Below are 22,793 nucleotides of genomic sequence, written 5' to 3'. Positions count from 1 at the left end.
ACAGGATATTTTAAAGTGTTGAAGTTGATTTCAGTTTTATACTGTCTTTATGTTGGCATAGTTTCCTACCCTTTCTCAGCACATTGTCTTTTTATTTCCCTCAAAGAAGGAGGAGGAGGTGTGTGTTAATTCTAAACTAGGCAAAGCTGGAATCTGGGAGTACTAACTGGGCATTCTAGGAAAGTAGTTGAGAAGGCCAGAGATAAATCTGGTCATTTGCTTTTATTCTGTTAAGCATCCTTGATGTTTGGAATCAGAGCCTGCCAAGTGAGCCTGCTATTCTTCAGAGAAAGGAGAACTGTAAAGATTGTTCTTGGTTACACTGAGTATGTCTTCTGAGCTAGAGCACAGATAGTTTCTTAATCCTGAACATGAATCAAGAGTTTCTGACTCCTCCTCCGAAATAATTTTTTCCTGCCTTATAATTTTCTTTGTCTCTCTTTTATGCTACTGATTTTATTTACATCCATATTATAGCTATTGTAGTGCTTACTTTTTTGAAACCTCTGCCATAGTGTAAGCTTCCTTTGAGGGCGGATACTCAATCTTTTCTTTGAGCTAAGAAGTTAAGTTCTGTGTCTTATCTACAACAGGTGCTCAGTAAATATTTGTGGGGAAGATGGTGTAGAATAAAGGCTCCTGTTTCACGTTGTTTTTCCTCCCCCTTTGCATTGCTGTCATGTATTTTCTCTTTATCAAGTGAGGTGGGATTTGGGGGGTCTATCACCGGGCTTTGGGGTAAAGAACAACAGTGTCCCAGTTTGCTTGCAATACACCATAGCCTCTGGTCTCTGCATCCCTCCCTCACCTTGGTATTCACTTGCTTTTTGGTTTTCCTTACAGTGATAATGTCAGTGCCTACTGCCTACATATTGCTGAGGATGACGGGGAGGTTGACACAGATTTCCCCCCACTGGATTCCAACGAGCCCATTCATAAGTTTGGCTTCAGTACGTTGGCCCTGGTTGAAAAGTATTCATCTCCTGGTCTGACATCCAAAGAGTCACTCTTTGTTCGGATGTGAGTATTGACTCTGTTACTTATCTCACTATCTTATCTCTGTCTTCTAATATTTTGTATTTGGTTTTGGTTTTGTTCATCAAATGAATGGTATTTGGTATCTGGAGAGTCGACATGTAATGGTTACTCCCAGAGAGATGTTGGGGACAACATTTGCGTTGCATTTCATGCCTCTGCACCTGGATTAAATACAGACTGTGTTGTAGTAGCAAATTGTATTAGGTATATCTCTGAATGACATCTATGAACAAGGCCTCTGCGACTGTTGGAGCATTTTGGAGTCCATGAAGCAAAAATTTGCTGTTTCCCTCTTTCTATTTCAAGGAATCCAAACTAAATGAAAATATGTATTACAGTTACTTCCCTCTTATACTTCTTTTTCTCTCCAACTTTGTTCAGATCAAATTTGATTTTTCCTTTTAGTTGCCTTCCTTTAAACTGAGTAGAGGTTCTTAACCTTTCCTGTACCTTTGGCAGTCTGGTAAAGCCTACAGAAGCCCTTCTCAGAAAAGTGTTTGTGAATGCAGAGGATAAAACTCACAGGAGTACAAAAGAATTCCATTATATTTAAATAGTTATCAAATTGTTAAACAAATTTGTGATTTCAAAGTAGTGATGAATATAATGTATTTGAGAAATCCGCAACAGCTGTAATGTGCTGTGACGATATCTAGGGTTTCTGTTCATGACAGAGTCACCAGCATTGCTAATAACTGCTCTGATTTCTTGAACACGTTCATAATGTAAGGAAATGCTAGATATCAGAAGTTAGTTAAAATAAAAATGTAATTTTTGTCCATTCACGTCTATAGAGCACCTGAGTCTTATTACACACATGTCCTGTTTGTCAGGGGAAAACCTACAGCGTTTTCTCAGCTTAAGCTTTTCTAACAGAGGCCAGGGCAGTCCCACTCCTGGCCATCTCCTGGGAACAATAGTGATCCCTTTGGCACCCCCTGCTGTTAGTAACCAGCAAATTCACTGTCCTGAAGAAGGATTACTTTAGAGGACTATCCCCCGTCTTTTAAAAACATTGCCTTTATTTCAGATTTTTTACTAAAAATAGGATTTTGCTACCTATGATAGATGAGTATTTTGGGTGTTTCTACCCTTGAGCAAAGAAAGAAACCTGAGTGCTAGGGAGTGAGCCAGGGAGTGGTTCCTAAAGCTTCATTATTGCCATTTCATCCCTACCATGAAGTCATGTTTTGTGAATAAAACAGAAAATATTTTCCTTCTTTTTACATTGCAGAGGCACTAAAACAACAACTTTAGAGAGTATTTAAAGTAATGTAAGAGTTACCCAAGGAATCCTCCATCCTAGTATAACTATTTTCATTTTTTTATATAATCATTTCCTCGTGTGTATATATTACAGTCTCAGTTCTAGTATTCACATTGTGTTGTTTTTACTTAACATTGTATTACAGATATTTTACTATCTGTTCTTAATTCCTTCAGTCCACATTTATTATGTAAGATCTCAGACCTTAGATTAAAAACCTGCAGCTGCTTCCATAACAAACTGTTGAGCAGCCAAAATAAAAGGGCTACAGAAACACTCATTTTTGTGCTGTTTCCTTTTGGGCTTCATGCAAAGACAATTCTTTGTAAATGTACAGTTGACTCTGATTTGGAAGTCTACAGATCAGTTCATCCTTGTTATAAAATTTTTCTACAGTTGTAATTATTATTGATGTTCATATTGTATAAAGTAAGTCATTTAATAAAGTAGTACTTGGATTTTACAAAAAACAAAATCTAGACAGAAACAGCCCCTAGTCTCATGGAGCTTACTATCTAGTAGAGAGACAGCTGTCAAACAAATGATTAAAATGTGATGAACAATACAACAGAAAAACATACGGGGTGCAATGGATGCCTGTCTCGATGCTTAGATTGTTTCCTTGTTTTGGTTTTAATAAGTGATTCTGCAGTGATAGTCCTTATCTATATCTCTTTTATTTCTGTTAAATAACTTCCTTAGGATAATTTCCTGGGAGTAGGACTATTGGTCAGGGAAGAAGCATCTTTAGACTCTCGCTTTGTGCTGATGTATAGCCTTCTGAAAGATGTGTCTGTTACAGTGCTACCAATAGAATTCATAAAACCACCTTTTCAGTCATACTATCACAAGGTGTCATTAGAAGTTTTTTCTTTATACTTTAAAAGATGTGTATAGTGGAATTTCTGCTTGCAATTTTGTCTATTAAGTCATCACTAGAAGAATTGTTCTCATTAGCACATAGTTTTACTATGTAAATATTAACATATGATCATAGCAGTTCTTTGACCTGAAAGTTCTTTTTAAAACAAGAGCTTTAAAATCAGTGATTTTCAATAGAGTGGGGTTGTGGGTACCTTCCCAGGAGCATCTAAGACTACACAGTGTCTCACTGTGAGCCCCAGCATCCAGAGAATGGGAAGAGAGAATGGGAAAAAACTGCTTTAAACTTAATGCTTTTTCCCCACCCCCCTGAATTGCTCCCATCCCTGCACTCCCACTCCCAAACACACACACCCCAGTCAATCCTTTTTCTATTCTAAAGTCCAGAAGTTTATTCAGCTTGTCTGGAGTGTTTCTAAAGACACAAGGTCAAGTAAAATCTTTTTATGTGAACATTTAGAACAAAAGCGCCAATAAATTTTCTGTTTCTTCTTTTTCTTAGTTGTCTGATGAAATAGTACAGATTACTGAGCATTTGCCCTGTGTATATTTTCTTGGTTCAACAACTTCTCATTCACCTTTCTCGTCTATATTCTAAGTTAGAAAAGCCTCTCCTGCAAGTGCAGGACAGAACTGACCTTCAAGAGTCTCCAGGGCCGTATCCCAAGCTTCAGAGAGTGAAGTCCCAGCAAGATAAGCTTCTTCTCTTCATTTTTCCCCTTTCCTCTTTGCATCTGTTTCCTAGTGGAGAATGGGCAGGAAGTGACTGGGAAGACACTGCAGTGAACCAGGGAGAGGGAGCTAGGTTTAACAATAGAAAGTGAATTAGTATTTACTAAGGGCCAGCTATTTATGTGTTATTTCATTTAATCTGAAAATAGCCCAGTTTTTATGATGCCCATTTTAGAGACATGAAAACTGAGGCTGGGAAGTATTGCTCTCAGGCTTGGATTTGACCCCATGCCTGACCTCAAAGTCCATGCTCTTTTCAGCACCCTGCTCATGGCTGAGATGTGGGGAGGTAAATCTGGTGTTGGATTAGCCATTCAAGTGAGTCCCACTGTCTTAAGGCTTTATAATGTAATGGGTAAGAGCATGGTGGCCTCCAGAGCCAGACTACTTGGGTGCTGATTCTGACCTTGCCCTTACTAGTGTGTGGGATCTTGGACGAGTTACTTAACTTTTCTATGGCTCCATTAAATGAGGGTAATAGTAATACCTACCTCATAGAGCCATTGTGAGGCTTGAATGGGTTCATATATGTAAAGCACTTAGGACAGTGCCTAGGCTAAATAAGCATTATCTAAGTGTTTGATGCAATTGTTATTATTAGTAGAAGTCCTTTGAGAACAAGAACTGGATCATTAGTACCCCCACAGCATCCAGCAAAGCTCCCTTAATATGGTAATAACAGAGTAAAGGCTGAATTGGAATAGTGTTTCCCGAACTTGGGCAGGGGGAGACATTAGAGATCTGCAGACTTTCCCATTAGCCCTCTTATGGGCAGACATCCTTCAATATAGTAGACAGATCATAAACTCCTTGAAGACAGGGTGAATACAGTCTTTATCTCTGTAACTTTAGCACCTAGCGCAGAGCTTCCTAGAGAAGGAATGAATGAATCAGCTGTCTGTGGACTGCTAGAAGGGCCCTTGGCCAAGCTTTCTGTCCCACTTGCTTTCTGAGCCCATTTAACCTCTTCAACAGCCTAGTTTCTGTCTGTTGAATACCACAGAGCCCCAGCTTGTCATCTTTCAGACGCCCTCCTACCAAGCAACGAGGAGGCTCCAGTGTACCATCTTTCCCTACCCTAAATGAGGCAGCACGGACTGAACTTACGCTAACCCAGCTTCAAGTTTCAGCTTCACTAGTAACTTACTCTAAGACTGTGGTATCAGTTTCTGTAAAGTGAGGATAGTAATCACTACCTCATGGAATTGTGGTGAGGAATGTTCTTAAATGTAAGTAATGTTCAGAGCTTTTAAAGAAAAAATAATTCTCCTGAAACTTTAATGTTTGCCCAAATTTGTTTTATTATAGTGTTACTTAAATACATACAGATGTAAAATTCTAGCTATAAATTCCATATCCTTATGCAACCCAAACAAAATTACAAATTAAATGCAAATAAAATGATAACATTAATAAAATACAAATTAACAGCTTTAATGCAACAAATGTTTTGGTAAAATTAAATCACTGATGTTGGGTTTAATGGGTGTTAAATGTTTTCCTTGTTAACTTGAATCACTTGATTTTCATATGAAAAATCAGATTACCATATTATTTTCCTTTTAAACAATGAATGTATTTGCAGGTACTAGTCCATTATTTTAATGAGCCAGTTGATATACAGCATGCACACCGCCCCCCCCCCCCCAATTTTAAATGTTTTTTTTATTGGAAAAAGTAGAGAACATTTCTTCTAGGATGACCAGTTGATGCCAGTTTGCCCGGGACTTTCCCTGTTTCAGAACTGAAAGTCCTAAGTCCAGGAGCGCCCTGCTCAGCCCCAGGGGAACCGGGATGATTGGTCACCTTACTTTCTGCTGTTGTCATTTGGTCTCTGCACAGGTGGCCCCTTTGCCTGATTGACACCTCTGCACAGTGTGACTTACGCACTGCAGAGCATGAATTCTTCAGAGATCAGCAAGTCTGTTCCATAAAGAGCCTTGTGCCCACTTCTCCCGTCACTTTTCTCTATTCAACAAACTGTCCGTGTAGCTTGCACTGATGCCATTTGGCTTTTACTAGGTCTATTGTTGTTGTTAAATAATTCTGGCTGCTGGAACACACACACCCCTAGATCTCACCAGCTTATCCCACAGGTTGGCATACTTTTTCTGTAAAGGGCCAGACCGTAAATATTTCAGACTTTCAGACCATGCTGTCTGTAACTTACCTCTGCCACAGTAGTGTGAAAGCAGCCATAGACAATACATAAATGAATGGACGTGGGCTAGATTTGTCGACCCTGGCGTATCCTGGTACGTTTATTTCTTGTTCATATCTGCCTGATGAGGGTCAGATGGCTCTCCCAGGTATTTCTCCTCTAAGCAGTAACTCAGGACTCCCCCAGCTGGGTGAAGAATGGGGAACATGGAAGACGGAGAATGGCCTATATCTGTCTATTGCTTATATGAATCCCTACGTATACAGCAATATCTATATAATTTTGCTTTTCAGTTAAAATCATATATACATGATTGTCATTGAACTAAAAATGTATCATGTGTATTATAGGTGTGTGTGTGTTTATGGTTTTCATTGCACTAAAAGCAAAACTTTTACATTCTGAAACAGCCTGTAAATTATCTGTTGACCCTGGGAGCCCATGAACCTCAGGTAGGAAACGCTATGAGGAAATTAACTCAGATGCTGGCATGTAGGAAGTACTACCTAGCTGCTATTTTTGTCAGAGGTTTATCAGTCTGAATAATTCACACTAAGGTATGTATGAGGGTTAATCTTTCTTTGGATTATTTTTTTGTTACACAATTAATTGGTGTCCATTATAAAAACATTAAAAAATATGTTTCTTCATAGAAAATTTCAGATTTCCCTTTGTTCCATCATGCAGAGATAATGACTTACTATATTACATAATGATTTACATTTTAAAAAAGGACCTAGTTAATGTAAATGAATCCCTAGTTAGAAAAGTGTTCTGTGGAAAAGAATGTGGAGCTGGATACCTTTTGATGTTCTTACTGAGTCGTGGCTGGACTGGCTTTTCCTCCCAGGCACTTGGACCCCGGGAAATCCCTAGAAATAGAGTTGTTGCTCGGGGAAGGAGAATGGATTACTCTAAAAACATGCACATTACAAGCCTACTAATAGAAACTGCTTCCTTAACCAGATCCGCAAGCGGATTTCTAGCAAGTATCCATTGTAATTGATTGATTCTGGACAGAGCAAATGTGTATATATGCAGGTGTCCCTAACTTGCTGACTGCTAACTCCTCTGAATCTCAGCATTGAAATTGTTTGGATATCAGGTGTATAGGAGGGGAGAAGTAGGGGTCAGAGAGATATGGGGGGATGGTTGGCTCTAAAACTAGTTAAGTAAGAGCTAGATCTTAGCCAGTTTCCAACATCTGAAGAAGTACTCCTTGCCAGCAATGACCAAGCCAAGGCCTGCAGGGCCTTTAGACACAGTAGGACAGGGAGAATGTCGGAGTGGACAGGAGCAGAGCTTACTTTGTCCATCTCCTCTCATCCCCTAGCATGGGCTAATTCAATCAGGATTTGTGAAACTGAATTGAATTTAAAAATGGCAATGACAAAAGCAACTGTGACGGTGTTACTGCATTGCGTGCGATGATGTTAATGTTTCACACTATGATCCTACTCTGGGGTGGGGAAGAAGGGCTTTAAGGGAAGAAAAGTCAAAACCAATAAAATGGACAGAGTTTTCCGAGATCAGAAGTCAGTAAGAGTAATTAAACTGCCCTCCTGTTTATGTATTTTACTTAAAATGTTTAACATATCAGGTGGATATGGGAAATGAACCATTTTAACCAAGAGCTGCAGAGCTGATAGAATCCAGTTAGGATTTTGCTCTTTTGGAAAGGGACCATGGGGTAGACAGTGGAGGGTCTTGCACCAGAAGCCAGGCTGCCTCAAGCAGTGTGGCCCAGGGGTCTCCCAGAGACTGCTGCAGCTTCTCTTGGCTCTGCCTAAAGGGAAAGATTAGCTGCTTTTTGGGGGAGACATGCCCTAGATTCATCGCTCTTTCCTGTATCAGGGCTTTTCAGAAAGGGTCAGTAGTTTCAGTATCCCATCTTGGTGAGATCGCCACAATGCATCCCCAGTGACCAGACCTTTATGAAAGGACGCACCTGCTCTTATGTGATGTTGCCTTGTGGTCTGGAGAAGAGGGGGGCGGGGAAGGAAAGAAATGAGCGTTTTTGCACACTCACTCAATTTGGTGACCCTTGTAGCCATTATCTCATTTATTCCTTATAAGCAACTCATTTTTGTAGTATATAAGCTAAGGATCAGAGACAAGTAGTTATTTACACAAGGTCACACAGTTTGATAAGGGGCAGAGCTAAAATAGGACAAAGAATTTTAAAACATGCCTGTGTTCTTTGTAGCCAGGCCTGGCAATATGGCTATAAATTATCCTAGTTATTTATTGTTTGCTTGAGTCATAGAGGACCAACTGTGTGTTGTTTCTTTTCATTCTGTTGTATTAGCAAACATTTTCATTGTCCAGATTGTCCTCGTGTATGGAAATGTAACATATGCAGCCCGTTTAATTTTGTATTTGTAAATCTGACTTGATTTCCTTTTTGGCAACAGCTACTGTCTAGAGAAAAGAAAAGATTTTTCTTTGTGTCTGTTTAAAGTGACAGAAATATTGGAGCAAGTAATAAAGATGGAAAGCATTAATTACATACTTCTAAGAATTTAAAGGTCAGACAAGCTAAATATGTATGTTTTGCTCACTGGAATGTCTGTTGAAATTGTGCCAGGATATGCTTTGTTCCTACTTTATAAAAGCACATATTTTAGATAGCCACATTACTTTGGTACCCCAAAATTATACCAGATTATTGCTTCAGTTGCTATATATCTTAAAAGTTTAGGTCTCACATTTCTGACGTTAGTGTGATTTGTTTCGTGATCCACCCCCTTTGGCCATGTTTAGTTGCTATGTCTCATTTTGATTTCCTCTGTTCTCCCTTCAGCTTATGTTGGAGTCTGTCAGCTGCTGCTATGTACATGTCAGGCTAGTGACTTGTAATGTTTATTAATACAATGTCAGTCTTGCTGTTGAAAAAACTGTGATGCTTCTCAGAAGGTTGCGATAGAACGAAGCGTTTGATTTCCAGATCCTGTCTGCACTGCATGGTGAATACATTCTCAGATGTTATGCAGTTCACTGACCTGACAGTTATGGAACCCCGCCTGGGACCCCATTTCAGCAGGACATATTTGAACAGAAACAGTTTGCAAAACTTTACACACTTAAACTCCTGCCAAGGCAAACTGTTAGCCACTTGAGTTTGTTATAAATACCCAGTGGCAGTGGTTGGAAGTAGCCCACGGTGTGTTTTATATTCTGAACTGAATGTGAATGTCTTTGCAGTTATACAGAGTAGTAAATAATTGAGTTTGATTAGGGAGAGGGACCTCATTATCCCCCACCTGTGCCCAGCTGGAAGGGGAGGGTCGAAATGAAGCCATTAGCTGTCTCTCTTACTGGCATCTCAAAGAGCTCAAATACATCTGTGTCTTATTTTCTTTTCTGGCACAATCAGTCGAGCAAGCTAAGCAGGCATGACCAGATTTGGCAAGTCCCAAGGACTCTGGCAAAGATACACAAGGAGAAGGCGGAGGGCAGTCATTTTGGCTTCTCACTGCCCATTAGTCTAGTGAGTTATGTTTTTGGAAAATGTCTGTTTTGAAAAAGAGTACTTTGTCCAATGTCAAACATCACATACTCACACAATATGCTTTGATCTTTAAAAAAAAAATTGTCAGTGCAAGGGGAAACAAAATGTGGCGTTCACACTGGTGTAAACTCTCTTTATGGATAAAGTAATACCCGAAGGACTTGCTTTAAAGCAGGCATGCTGCAGTTATTTCAAGCCTTTCTCTTGCTCATATATTTTCATTTTCTACCTTGAAGTGCTCGAGAATGAACATGCATGGAATTGGGACCAGACCAGGCTGGGAACCAGAGGGAGTGTGTCTTCATCACTGTTATGAACTGGTCAGGAATGGAGAATGGAGTGCAACTCTTGGCAGCCTTTTCCCACTTCCAAAAACTAAGACTGTGGCTCAGGAAACCATGACGTTCTCCAACGGCTTTTAGAAAGGGATCTTGTCGGTCATATGGTTAGTCTTAAGAGTTCAGACATTTATAAGAATTTGTTACAGTAGAAGTTGACCTTTTCCATAGATTGGTCAGTGGTTCCCATCTGGAAGTTATGCTCTCTGGAAGTCTCTTCCCATGAGTCCCCAAAACTCCCTTGGCTACGGGGAGACTTAAAACACAGGCTTTGGAGCCTGGCTGATCTGGGTTCAAGTCCTGGTTCTTCCACTTAACTAACTGCTTAACTCCAGGCACATGTCTCAACCTTGCCAAACCTCAATTTCCTCCATTGTAAAATGGGACGGATGATAGCACTTACCTTTTCTGGGAGGACTAAACGAACAAAGTAAGTGCTCAATAAATGTTGATTGTTGTCATTTTCTCATCATTATGTATCACTTCTGTGTATGATAAAAGCTGATTTGATTATTATGTTATCTATTGCTTATTAAGCATTTAGGATATGACAGGTATTATGTTTACTGTTTTAGACGTATTTAGCCCTGGCAACAGTCTTACAAAGAATTGTCCTCATTTTGTAGATGAGAAAAGTAAAAGTTAGAGAGACTGTATCATTTACCCAAGGAAGGCAGAGCTGGCTCTGTCCTGCCTTCTGGTGTTGCCACCATTCTTTTAGTATGGTATAGAGCTAAATGACAACTATGTTTTGAGATGCCCCCCCTAAGAAGCTTCTCTGGCCCCTCACCCTACCCGCTGGGTTAAGTGCCCCTGTGTTTTGGCGGCACCCGAGCTTGCCTTCATCTTTATGCTCATCACACGGAACTCTAATTCTTTGTTGCTTCTTTGTCTTTCTTTCCCACTGGGCTGTGCTACTGGGTTAGGGACTGTATTGTTGATTTCTGAATCCAAAATTGGATGCCTGGGCCAGAGGCTGCTTACTGATAGTGCCCTGATGTTGCCACCATGCCCAGCAGATTGTACATTTGTTCTGTGTTACCACTTATAATCAGTGAGGGTTGAAATCCATTTCCCCAAATAAGCGATATCTGCTGAGGGTTTAGGGGAATGGGCTGAACAGGGCCTCTTCTCTTGGGCTGATGACTTGGGACAAGGGGAACACAGGAGAGCAAACATTGTAAACTCCTGTTACTGTTTGCCAGCCTTAGTTCCAGGTGTTTGGCATTCATTGTCTGTCTTACCCTCCTGACAGGAAGTGGCCTCCTCAGTTCACGGATGCAGCTGAGGTTTCCACGTGCTAAGACAGTATTTCAGTTAGCCGTGGGGCCAGGATTTGAACCAAAGGGCCTTTAACTCCCTGCCCATGTGTTTTCCTCTCCAATATTGCCTTCCAACTTGGGTTCTCAGTCCAGCTCTGTCCCTATAAATAGAATCTCAGCTTTTCAAATGAAGATCTGTGCCCCTACTTCTCTGTCCCTTGCCACCTCTAGTTTAATGCTCAGTACAGAAGTGCTTATTGTGTTAGGTTAATGCTGGTGTGAAAACTTCCCTCTGGTAACTGAGTGGCTTTGCAGTGGGACAGAGCTGAATTCCTCAAGTGAGTAATCTCTTTTTAAAATGCCCATACGTTTCTCAGTGGTTACGAGACTTGACAGGACCTAACTTGGAATTGACTGAAGCACTCCTGACGGCATTTAGTCAGCTCCCTACAGTGAAGCTTCATCCAGACCCAGACCCAGACCCAAGGAGCCATGGAAGGGCAGCTGCTTGTGCTCAGTGCCCCCATGATACCCTGCACTGGCAGAAAATAAGCTGTCTGTCCACGAGGGAGCCGAAGGAGGAGCAGTTTCTGAGCCGAGAACCTGGGTTTGTAGCCCATCTGTCTGTCCACCCATCTGCCTGTCCGTCCGGGGGCTAGTCATCCCCAGCACAGGTGACAGCCCAGAGACTGGGGTGCAGTGCCATGAGGAGGAGGGGCTGGGCCAACACCCTACCTGTCTGCTGCCAGCATTTCCCCCAAGATCGTTGTCAGCTTAGCCTCAGACCCAGTGCCCATCATTAAAGTGGCTTTAAAGGATGTATTTCAATAGACATTTTAGAAAGCCCGTAAAAAATCCTGGATATGAAGAAATGAGGCATAAAACACAGAATGTTTGGAAGTCAAGCTGAAAATTGTGGTAGCAAGTCTCCATATCCGTTTATTAAATGGGAGCCTGACTTAACAGTTGGACCTAGATGGAGTCTGAGAGCCACTTAGGTTCTGTACTCTTGTGTTTTAGAAACATTTTAAGTGCTATGGACTTGGGACCAGACCCAAAGTTGGCATTCGTCTGGAGAGAAAGGAGTGGAGTGCGAGTCCGACCTGAGGAAACTTTCATTAGGTCTGGTGGAGTGTGCATCACGTGGCTCACAACCTCTTCCTCCTTTCCATGTGCACATTTCCCCAAAATGGAGCCCAGAGTGAGATACCGCACACTCGTGAAGGCACATTCCACGCGCCGAGCTTGCCCCTTCCCTTCGCGGCTGTTTCCATTTTCCTCTCATGAACCTTGCTACCCTGGCTTCGGCACGGAGGCTGTAAAGGAAGATGGAGAGCCGAGTTACCTCAGAATGATCACTATCGTTAACATTCACGGGTGGTTCACTTATCATTCCTGACTGCACAGACATGGCAGCCGCTCGGAAGCGTCCGCAGGTGTAGCACGGTGATACATATTACATCGTGCCACAATGGATTTATGTATTCTGTAACAAAAGAAAAGTGTAATGAAAAAATACAGAAGGTAATCCTTTATTCCTCCACCACACAATTTATCAGTAATGCCTGTGGATGATGAGTGCCAGGGATTTCCTCTGCATGCTTTAACCTTGTCACCCAGGTACGTTTTGGTAAAATGACAGAAAAATACAGACTAGGGATTTTCCTGTGTTCAGAAATCTTTTAAAAGGACACTTTTAATTTATGGAAGTTAGTCCAAGCACCAGGCTTCCTTTTGAGCTTTTAGTCTGCCTTTGCTGAGAAGATAAACGTATTGGTTTGAAATAATGCTATCAGCCAGCAGCAGATTAGGAGAGAATATAAACAGTTTATAAGCAGACTCAAATCTAAAATAGTTCTGGTGGAACCCAGGCAGATGAAAGTTCGTGAGATCCAACCCAGGACAAGTTTGGGAGAGCCCGAGAACTCGTGTTCCCTTCTAGGTCCTACTCATCCATCGCCCAACATATTGTCGCAGATGGAGTGCGTACTGACTTCTGAGGAGAAAGCAGGGGAAGGCAAGTCTGAACGTGGATGATTGGCATTTGTTCCAAATACACGCTGGCCTGGTGCCAGAGCAAATACCCCCAAGTTTATAAATGCACACGGCACTTTACATTTCAGTACTCCTGCCAAAGTATCACTTACTACATCGCTCCCTAAATATAGTTTTTAGAAAAGAGCTATTTCTTATTTTGCTTTGATCAGTAAAATAAACTTTTAAAGATTGTTCTGGGATGGGGTCCAGCTTCTGAGGTAAAGAACGGCCGGGGCTCAGGCATGATTCAGTAACAGAGTGTTCAGTAAAATTAGCTTGACAGTTCTCAGGCCTGCTGTTCGATAGCGAGAACTTGACCAAGTTAAAATGGATGATCGTGCTGGCTAGACCAGCATCGGCTTTTGCTTTTTAACAAATGGAATGTCAAAGATTAAACAGCAAGCCGTATGGAGAGGAGGGGTGCAGAGATGTCTTTGTATTAGGGAAGCAAATTGCGTCCTTGGTTTTGCAATCAGCCCCCAGCCACCTGGGTGGGTCCAACCTAGGTTTAAGGCCCCTTCCCAGCCTGTCCTACCATTGGGAAGCTTTTCCATGGCTTAGCTTGGGGCTTGGCTTTTCTTTCAGGTTTCTTGTCAGTATGAAGTTCTGCCATGTTTTTTGGCTGTGTTCCCCTTTGAGATTCTTGTGGGGAAATGGGAATGCGACCAAACTCCTTGTGGCAATTCCCATGTTCCATAGTTGGAAACTTGGGTCCCATTTGTTACATGAGCTGCTTGGAATTGGCCTGTTTTGTTCCAGTGCCCAAGCATAGTGAGTAGTATTTGTGATACTTGCTCTTGCAATTAACAGTCTTAGTGAGGTTAAACCTCAGCTAGGAACAGGCTTCTTTTTTAAGGGTACTTATTCCTTACCAGTTTTTTTCTATCTGGATGACCCCCTCCCCCCAAAGAGTGATTGGCCAGCAGCTTATGAGTAGTGTTAATATTTTGTCTTGTAATTATTTACACTTCAGCTAATAATTTGTTTGACCTTCTAGGACTAAGTGGATTAAAACATTCCTACTGAAGTGTATACAGACTGTATATATTTTTTAAATGTTTGTTTATTTATTTGCTTGCCAGTTAGGAGGAGTCTGTTTTTCCCCTTATTCTAAAGAGCTTTCGGCTATCATATCCACCCCACCCCAACATTTTTCCTCCAGGGCGCCATGAGCTTTAATATGATGGTAGTATCTGCCTGCAGTGACATCTACTGACACAAGCCAAGTTTGCTGCACGATTTGGCTTGAGAACCAACCAAGGAACCCATGGTACTAGTGACCCACACAGACCCAAGTGGATTCAATTTCAAATAAATTAGAAAACCCTTCTCTAACTCTGCCCTCCCTTTCACTTGAAACTGTTCATACTAGAATGCTCTTTCTCTCTCTCTCTCTCATTAGAAGTAGGTCTTTTTAACCCATTTTAAAATAATTGACACTTCAGTGTACTTTCTTAAACTCAGTGAAGACTGCATTACATCTCTTTGGTTGAATATTGATGATGATTTAATATTTGTCTTTTCCTACAGAAATGCTGCTCATGGATTTTCCCTTATTCAGGTGGACAACACAAAAGTCACCATGAAAGAAATCTTGCTAAAGGCAGTGAAGCGAAGAAAAGGATCGCAGAAAATTTCAGGTGGGACAGCTAGATCATATCCTGGCAACAGAAGCTTAACCTTTAGTTAAAAGTGCTGGGCGCGGGTGTGTTTGATGGCTGGCAAGATTGATTCAGGTATCATTGCCAGAAGGTTTGGTTAGCGAGACTATAGCAGAAAAGTGATTTTTAAGCTCCCCCTGGGCCCAAAGAAGGGACTGGGTCAGTGGCATATGTGAGAAGAGTGAGTTCATGTTGCTTATGGAAGCGCCATCATTAAATTGCGATAGATTAAGACAAAGCCATTTAAGCTAACTATTAGTTGGTGTAAAGCTGTCTTGAAAACTGAAAAGCTGACTTGTAACCCTAAATTTGAAGCACTGCTTTTAATTTCATGTTTTCACATAATTTTCCATGGGGGAAACTTCTGGTTGTTAGTGTTTGGGGTATAAAATAAAAGAAAACATTTTTTCATTTTTACCAAATGAGGGCACCTGTAAAAAAAATTTTTTTATGATAAATCACTTGTTCACAAATACCTGTTAATCTCTAATTCCTCATTACCCAACTTTATACAGAAAATAAGGTTATAATATTAGGTGTTAATATTTAAAGGACATGAGAAAAAATCCCCAGTATTGGGAAATAATTATTTTGAGAAATAGCTCAAAGATTTGTCATGCCATAGACAACTTTAGTATAAATCAACCTGTATATGACATGTCAAATAGCTTTGTAAACGAATGAGACTTCTTAAACACCTTTGATTTCATGTTTTGGAAAGGGAAAAAAGCATGGCTCAGGTTGAAGAAAACAGTTCTGCGTTCTTTTTTAGGGGAGGAATATAATCTGTTCCAGATTTAATTAGCTATCTTCAGATGAAAGCTGAAGTTTTAATAAAAGTTAGAAGAGATAACACAGTGAAGGACACGGATGAGCTGTCTCAAGGCCATATTCCAGGGGAACGATAAGAGCTGTAAAAAATGGCAGAGGAGAGCAATTGAATGGAGCAATGAAAATCTGATTCTCATAAAAAAGAGAGAGAGAGAGATGCTGGTAGGGGCGGTTGTAGATGAGACCTGCTAGCGTCTGCAAGCAATTTGGATGCTTGCCAGGAGTCATTGTTCACCCTCGGCTGTGGCGGCTCCGTCCAGATGTGCCAACTGCACGTTTCGGCTTTTGCCAGCTGACTGCACCGTTTGATAACCAGCTCTCTGGATGCCCATCACTGGCCGCAGAGATAGAATTAAATGATGATGATCTTCCCACAAGTTGGGAGAGGAAACAATGCATATAAATCTTGATTTCATCTCAGCATGAGAAGTCTTTATCCATCATCACTCATAATGAACAAGTCGTTAGCTGGGATGAATGGTGTTCTGGTTTTTCCAAACACCTCTTTTGTTCATTTTTTGGGTGACTTTTATCCATTGCATGGGGGTCAAACCTCTTCGCGTTTAAGGGATGATTGAAGTGGCATAGCCTGTCCTTCCCAGGGGAAAGGTGATATTTTGGGGTTCTAGGTGCCGATCTACTAGCATTTAAACAGCTTCAGATATTTAAAGATGTTAAGCATTCATCTGCCTTCAGGATCCTGATTTTTTCCTCTTGTTTTGTCCCTAAATTTTTTATATAATAGTGTATTTTATGACATATTCATTATGTTCTAAAATAACATTTTTCTGAATTGCCCAAAAGGAGGTAGAACTAACTTACTAACTTTTTTAACCTTCTTAATAGAAATTTTGCTCGTGCAGATTTTTTAGATCATGAAACCTCTGCAGACTTACTGGGATACAGCTGAACTAATGTCTTTTCCTCTGTCTCCAGTCTTCTCTGTCCAATTGCACAACTATTTATCTGTGTCTGTCTCCAGCAACCACGTTTATCATACACACATTTATTTATGTTCACCTTTGTGTGTGCATCCCTGCCATTTTCATCAGAGTCTTTGCCACGTCACTGGCAAAGAGTTAGGATTCATTGTCCAAAAAACAGTGATCTGCATTATTTATTCCTTTTCATACTAAATAAGTCAATTGAGATTGATGCACTTACATAAATTACTGTCCATTTTCTTGATCCAAAAAGCTTTTTAAAGTAAGAAGCTCTTTCTATTGCTTTGTTAAGTGTGGTCTCATGAAATAGAAGGATCTTCAGTTTGGCAAAGATGTTTATTTGTGGTTAGCTTGGTAAAGGCAGGGTATATTTTGCATTTTTGAACTTTGTATTGTGGAGTGGACTTGTTTTAGAGGGTGATTAATGAAGAGGAAAATCCTCCTGTCACAGAGAGAATCACAAGTACATTTACTAAAAAAAAAAAAGTCTGTTCATGCTCACAGTTGGCTATGAAATACTTATTACTTACCCATTATGGCGTATGAACTTAGTCATGAACTTGGTGACAGGAAGTGCCAGGGAGGCAGCACTCAGCCTGCACTTCCTAGGCCTCTGCCATAGTGACCTGCTCGGTATTTGCAAGAAGGTGCCTGCAACGCCCGGTGTCTGGCTCAGCCCTGCCCAGCTGAGCACAGAGCAGCACTGTCTCTGTGCTACTCTTACTTAACTTGAGAAGGAAGAGATGCCACCTGAGATTAAACAACACGTGCCACGTGACATCAAGAGTTCTCGCACTATTTGTGCGTTAGAGGTTAGTTGTAAGCTTTCAGAAATCCTTTGATAGGCTGGCAGTGAACTTTAGCTGCTCACTCACAAACCTTTAACATCTCTCATCTTTTTTTCCCGCTGACCATACAGCTCTATAATATTAATAAATTGAGAACTTAAACTGTTTCATTATCAAATCAGGATGTGGGCTTAATGACTGTCCTAGTGTTTAAATAGGACACTTCCCTCTGGCATTCCCTCACCAGTTTTCATTTGTAAAAACTCAGAAGGTAGTAGGTGATATTTGAGCAAAAGATTTCTTTGTTTAGGTAAGTATCTTTGTCAGTGGAAGCCTTTAGAGTTTTAAAATATTTTTGCTTTTTATGGATAGAATATCATTACAGACACTTGTAACTGATCTAAAATTTTGACTTGTGTTATTTGTAATTATTTCATCAAGTCATAACTATTTATGAACACTGCAGGGTTTTTCTATTAATATTCATATACTGAACTTATAGTAATCTTTTCACAGTGTGTTCCAGTCAGTTCTCTGCTAAGGCCCATTTTTTAAAGCCATTTTTAAATGCCTCTTTTCAAGTCTCTCTCCAGCTTTTCATTTTATTACTGACCTAGTTGGCATTTGGAATCCACCTGCATTGGCAGAAAGAGTCCCTACTGTTTTAAGAAAATTGTAATGGAGTATCCAGTTTAGGAAGAATTAGCTGAAACCTCTTTACCTCACTGTGTTTTTGACATAATGAAGAGTAACCTGTCAGGTCCCTTGATTTAACCAGTAAACTATACTAACCTGTTATTTAGTGAGTAAAGGCCTTAGTTCAAGTTCTCCTTTATCAAATTCACCCTCACAATCAGTGACGACCTGAGCTTCTTAGTATTTTGTTGTTGTTTAAAATGTTATAACCCACCAACCTTTACCAGCCTCCTGAAACAGGATGTCGGGTATGACAGAGGTCACTTGAGGAATAGAGGTCCATCAAATTCAGTTTTAACATCGATGCAGAAATGTAGGCATCTCTTGATCTACAAAGGAGGAGGCTTCAAAGTGGGGTTTTCCAAGCAGAGTAGTTTTCTACGTGGCTCTATTTCAGTATTTGTTGTCATGGTAAAATGGAGGTCTTTTTCTTTATCATCTGCTGAAAGATTGAATCAGAAACATATTAATTTTTCTTACTCCTGTCCATTCATGCCTTTTGATGTGAAAGACAAATTTTCATTAGTCTGAAGATCCTTTTTGAAAAGTTCTTATAATATTGTTAATCAGACTTATTACATTCATTCCTACTTTTCCCTTACAAAATTTCACCCAGAATCTAAAACATAAGTGTTCACTTTGTCAAGTAAACTCCCTCCTAACATGTCTATTTGGGGTCACAGACACACTATTGCATGCTAATTTACTGTGTTTTCATCAGATCCCTAGGGTGTCACCAGTGAGACAGTCTAGTCGAGGACTTCTCAAACATTATTCCCTACAGTACTGCCAGGAGCAGAGAGGGGAGTGAACATCTACCCCAGCAGGTGTGGAGTTCTGATCTCAGGGATGGCTAATGATGACATCACTGAATTCTCAAGTTTTATCTTAAAAATTCATGTAAAATGCAAGTATTGATCCCTAACGTATTTGTCACTGTGTTGTACATCCGCTCGTCATGTGCTCTCATATGTCAGACCTGTGCTGAGTTCCAGGGGTACTGTGGGGAACAGATCTGCAAGGCCCTTGCTGAAGAGGACCTAATATTCTAAAGGGAGAGTAAACATAAGGGGCTGAGAGAGAGAAGGTAAGAATCAGGGGAGCTCCCCGCTGTGTGTAGATGGTCAGGGAACTCCTCCCCAAGAAACTGACATTTAAATTGTGACCTTCACATTTAAGCTGTGAAGAGTTGGGGATTGGCAGTGTCTTTCAAAGTAGTAGCTGTTGAAGGCATACTATTTTAGTATAAAAAAAATTTCAGATTACTTTGCAGTTAATTTATTTAACTTTCTGCCCCCTACCGCCCTCCTCAAAATTGTAGTAAAATTGACCCTTGAATTCTTCCCTATGCTAACTCTGCACATCTTATCCGTTAGCAAGTCCTCTCATTTTCACCTCCAGAATATATCCTGAATCCATTCAGTCTTTTCCATCACCACTGAATGAGTCCAGATCACCATGACTTCACCTGGACTGTTAGAATAGCACCCTGCCTGCTTCTCCTGCTTTCTGTTCTTGGCTCCTCCAGTCTCTTGTCTACATAGCAGCAGAAAGGCTTTTTACAATATAAATCAGATCATATCTGTTCCAAACCCTTCAATGACTTCCAGTTGCATTCAGAATAAAATCCAAACTTTTAACCACTGTGAAATACACTGAGGCCCAAAGAGGGAGTGAGACACACAGAGAATTTGAACGCAGAAAAGATTGGAAAGAGGTACAGAGTTGATGGCCTCAGTATGACAGAGGAACACAGACCAGGCTGAGAACCCGGGACGCCAGGGTAGGGATTCGGGGCCTACAGTCTAATACAGACGTGCTGTAATAGACCGGCAGCAACGGGTCCGGCTCTGACACACTCCCTGCAGTGCCTCGCACAGGAGGCCTTACTTTCATGCTGGATAGACCTAGACAGCTATGTACAAACTATTATTAGTCAAGAATGTTTTAAGGGGATTTGTGTGTCAGGGAGAAATTAGTCTTTCCCCAAGATCTATTCTGACGGGGTAAGAGCTGATTTATGGAGTGCCTTTGTGTACTTACAGATATTACCTCATTTAATCTGCACAACACCCCTAGAAAGGAGGTTTTATTATGCCTGTTTTATAGATGAGACTTTAGACATGTTAAAAAGTAGGGGGAAATGTGCATCTTAGAATTAAGGAACTATGATAACTGTATGTGTAATCATATACTTACCTCTCTCAGCCTCCCTTTCATCAGCTCTAAGAGAAGTTAAAGTTATCCAAATTTCCCCAGTAAGTAAATGATAGAATCTTAAATTGGAGCCCAGGCTTATTTGACCTCAAAGCCCATACTCTTTTTATTGTACCATGTTGCTTATTAGAACCCTAATGGGAGAACAAATTTAAAATTCTGTAAACAGAAATGTTCATTGATTCTAAGATCTAAATGCACCAGGGAAGTGCAGCATTTAAAGGAACCCTGTGGTGAATCTGGATATAAAGCCAGAAATTCTTTTTGTAATTGCACAGTTTGTCTGTATTGGTGTCAGTTTTAATGTTTTATGTCTAGCTTTCTTAAAGCAACATACACCTGTCCTGAGCTGCCCTATGGAAAAAAGAACCCCATATGTTTTCAAGATGGAATAGGTTTTTAACAGTCTTCTAACCTGAAATGCTCTCCAAAGGCTAAAGTAAGCTAAAGAATCTTCTGGCTGTGGAATTAAACAGTCCTGCTTCTTGTTTAATTGTAAAGACAGAAAATCCAGTAACCTTTCTTCTGTGAAAGCGGTTTGCCAGCCATAGACACAGACGTGTGCTTTCCTTATGCTATAGCAGGTAATCCTCTTTTTTAAAAAAATGAGTAAGAAAAGGTAAATAGGACTGTTTAAATGTTCTTTGTCAAAAAGGCAGTAATTTCTTCAGAAAACTGCTCTTCCTCATGAAGGAATAATCATGCTGATGCCACTCACCTGTAGGGATTAGAAAAGTGATATGAAGACCTGATACTTGGTATCCAGTGACCCAGTAGGAAAATGATACAGTAAATTAGGACTGCTAAGGTGTTTTAAGTGTACAGCTCAGAAGTGCCCCAGGCAAGAAGCTCGGAGTTAAATATTCCTCCTTGCCCCCTCTGTCTGCCTCTTTATCTTGTTGTTTCATCTCACCTGAGCCTCTCCCCGTCTGGCGTGCTCTGAGGCTCCTGATGGATCTTCTTGAGTATAGAGCAGAGCACGTTAAAGATGGCATTGCAGTCAACTATTTTATCCAGAGAGCCTGGAAATTTAGAGAATTTATGTCAAGCAGAAAATCTTTTGGAACCACTTTAGAGACCCAGTTATTTTAGAAGGGTGTTAAGAGCTCTTACAACCGCCACATCAGAAAAACTTGAAATGCATCATTCGCCAAAACGACGTTTGACCGGCATTTACTCTTCCTGCCAGTTGCTAATCTTTCAGAAGTTCCGTTTCCATCACAAAATCTATTCATTCACTCCATCTGGGGCAGCCACCAACACAGGTTAGATTAAAGAAAAAGAATGAAAGGAAGAGAGAACATATAGACTCCTGAGAGGCTCTGTGGTGGTACAGGGGACATTCACATTTTGGAGTCAGAGGGCCTTTCCCTTGGTCCACTAGGGACTAATTCTAGAACACCATTAACTTAATAATAGCTTTTCAGGAAAAAAGAAAAGAAAGAAATGCTACTATATTAAATGTCCAGATTGATTGTAAACTGTGTCCTGAGTTTAGAAATGTTAAAAAAATGTACCTTACAGTAAGAAACTGTGGTAACTGAATGTGTACGTGAGTGTACCTACCTCTCTGAGTCTTACTTTCTCAGCTGTAACGTGGGGGAGGTTGAGAGGATGAATCAAGGGCACTGTATAAACGGGCCATGTGTGCTCCAAAGTTCTGTGTGGCTCTGATACCTTGTTCAGCGGTCATTATCTGATGCTCCCTGCTCTGTGCCAACCACCCTACTAGAATCAGGTGGAAAACTTGATGTGAAGACAGACTCAGAAAAGAGGCACTAAACTATGTTATATGAGCTACCAAAGCAGCACTATAAGAGAATACTTAAAACTACTGGGTGAGATAGAGGGCCTAGAAAAGGTGCTCCGAAGTAAGTGATTTCTTTGACAGCTTTTTGAAGATTAATTAGAACTTCACCAGATGGGTAAGTGAGAAAAACATTCATGGCAGAGGTGTTTGAAGTGTGGCCCCAAAACATAGATCTTCCAAATTACTGGAGGAGGAACAGGGTAGAGGATAAGGTGCAGAAGCTAGGTAGGGCCTGGTCTGATCAGGCCAGGCCTGACAGTGTGCTCAAAAATAGAAGAGGTGCATTCATTTACTGGGGGGCAGTTATGCAGCAGACACTGCACAGGGACTAGGGATTTTGTAGAAGTCAAGAAGCGGTCCTTACCCTCAAGACACTTACTGTTTAGCTGGGGAGACAAGCAATCACAGTACCATCATGTGTTGAATGGAAATAAATACAAGGCCTGGGGGACATTGTGGGAAGGAAACACTAGTCCAGTTTTCCAGAGTCAGAGAGGACTATTCTGAGCAAATTCTCCAGCTGAGACCTGAAGATGAGTGAAAACTGGCCAGGTGAAGAGGGATGAGAGACAGCATTTAGGCTGAAGGAACAAAGTGAGAGAGCCTAGTGCCTTCTGG

General features: G+C 40.8%; 1 protein-coding gene across 10 annotated transcripts in view; it reads left to right on the top strand.

Moving 5' to 3' along the window:
• The window catches only part of MAPKAP1 (MAPK associated protein 1), a 208,856-nt gene that overhangs the window by 109,027 nt on the left and 77,036 nt on the right, over positions 1 to 22,793 (top strand). For 9 of the 10 annotated variants that reach the window (XM_032478440.1, XM_032478441.1, XM_032478438.1 and 6 more), the window contains 2 exons: positions 844 to 1,020; positions 14,759 to 14,868. In XM_032478440.1, coding sequence (XP_032334331.1) covers positions 844 to 1,020; positions 14,759 to 14,868 — 287 coding nt within the window. Of the gene's footprint in view, positions 1 to 843; positions 1,021 to 14,758; positions 14,869 to 18,869; positions 18,893 to 22,793 lie in introns of those variants that run through there. The other variant, XM_032478447.1, reaches the window with a different exon arrangement.

This window comes from Camelus ferus, chromosome 4 (genome assembly GCF_009834535.1).
Source record: "Camelus ferus isolate YT-003-E chromosome 4, BCGSAC_Cfer_1.0, whole genome shotgun sequence".
Taxonomy (NCBI): domain Eukaryota; kingdom Metazoa; phylum Chordata; class Mammalia; order Artiodactyla; family Camelidae; genus Camelus; species Camelus ferus.
This window is presented reverse-complemented; position numbering and strand designations above follow the sequence as displayed.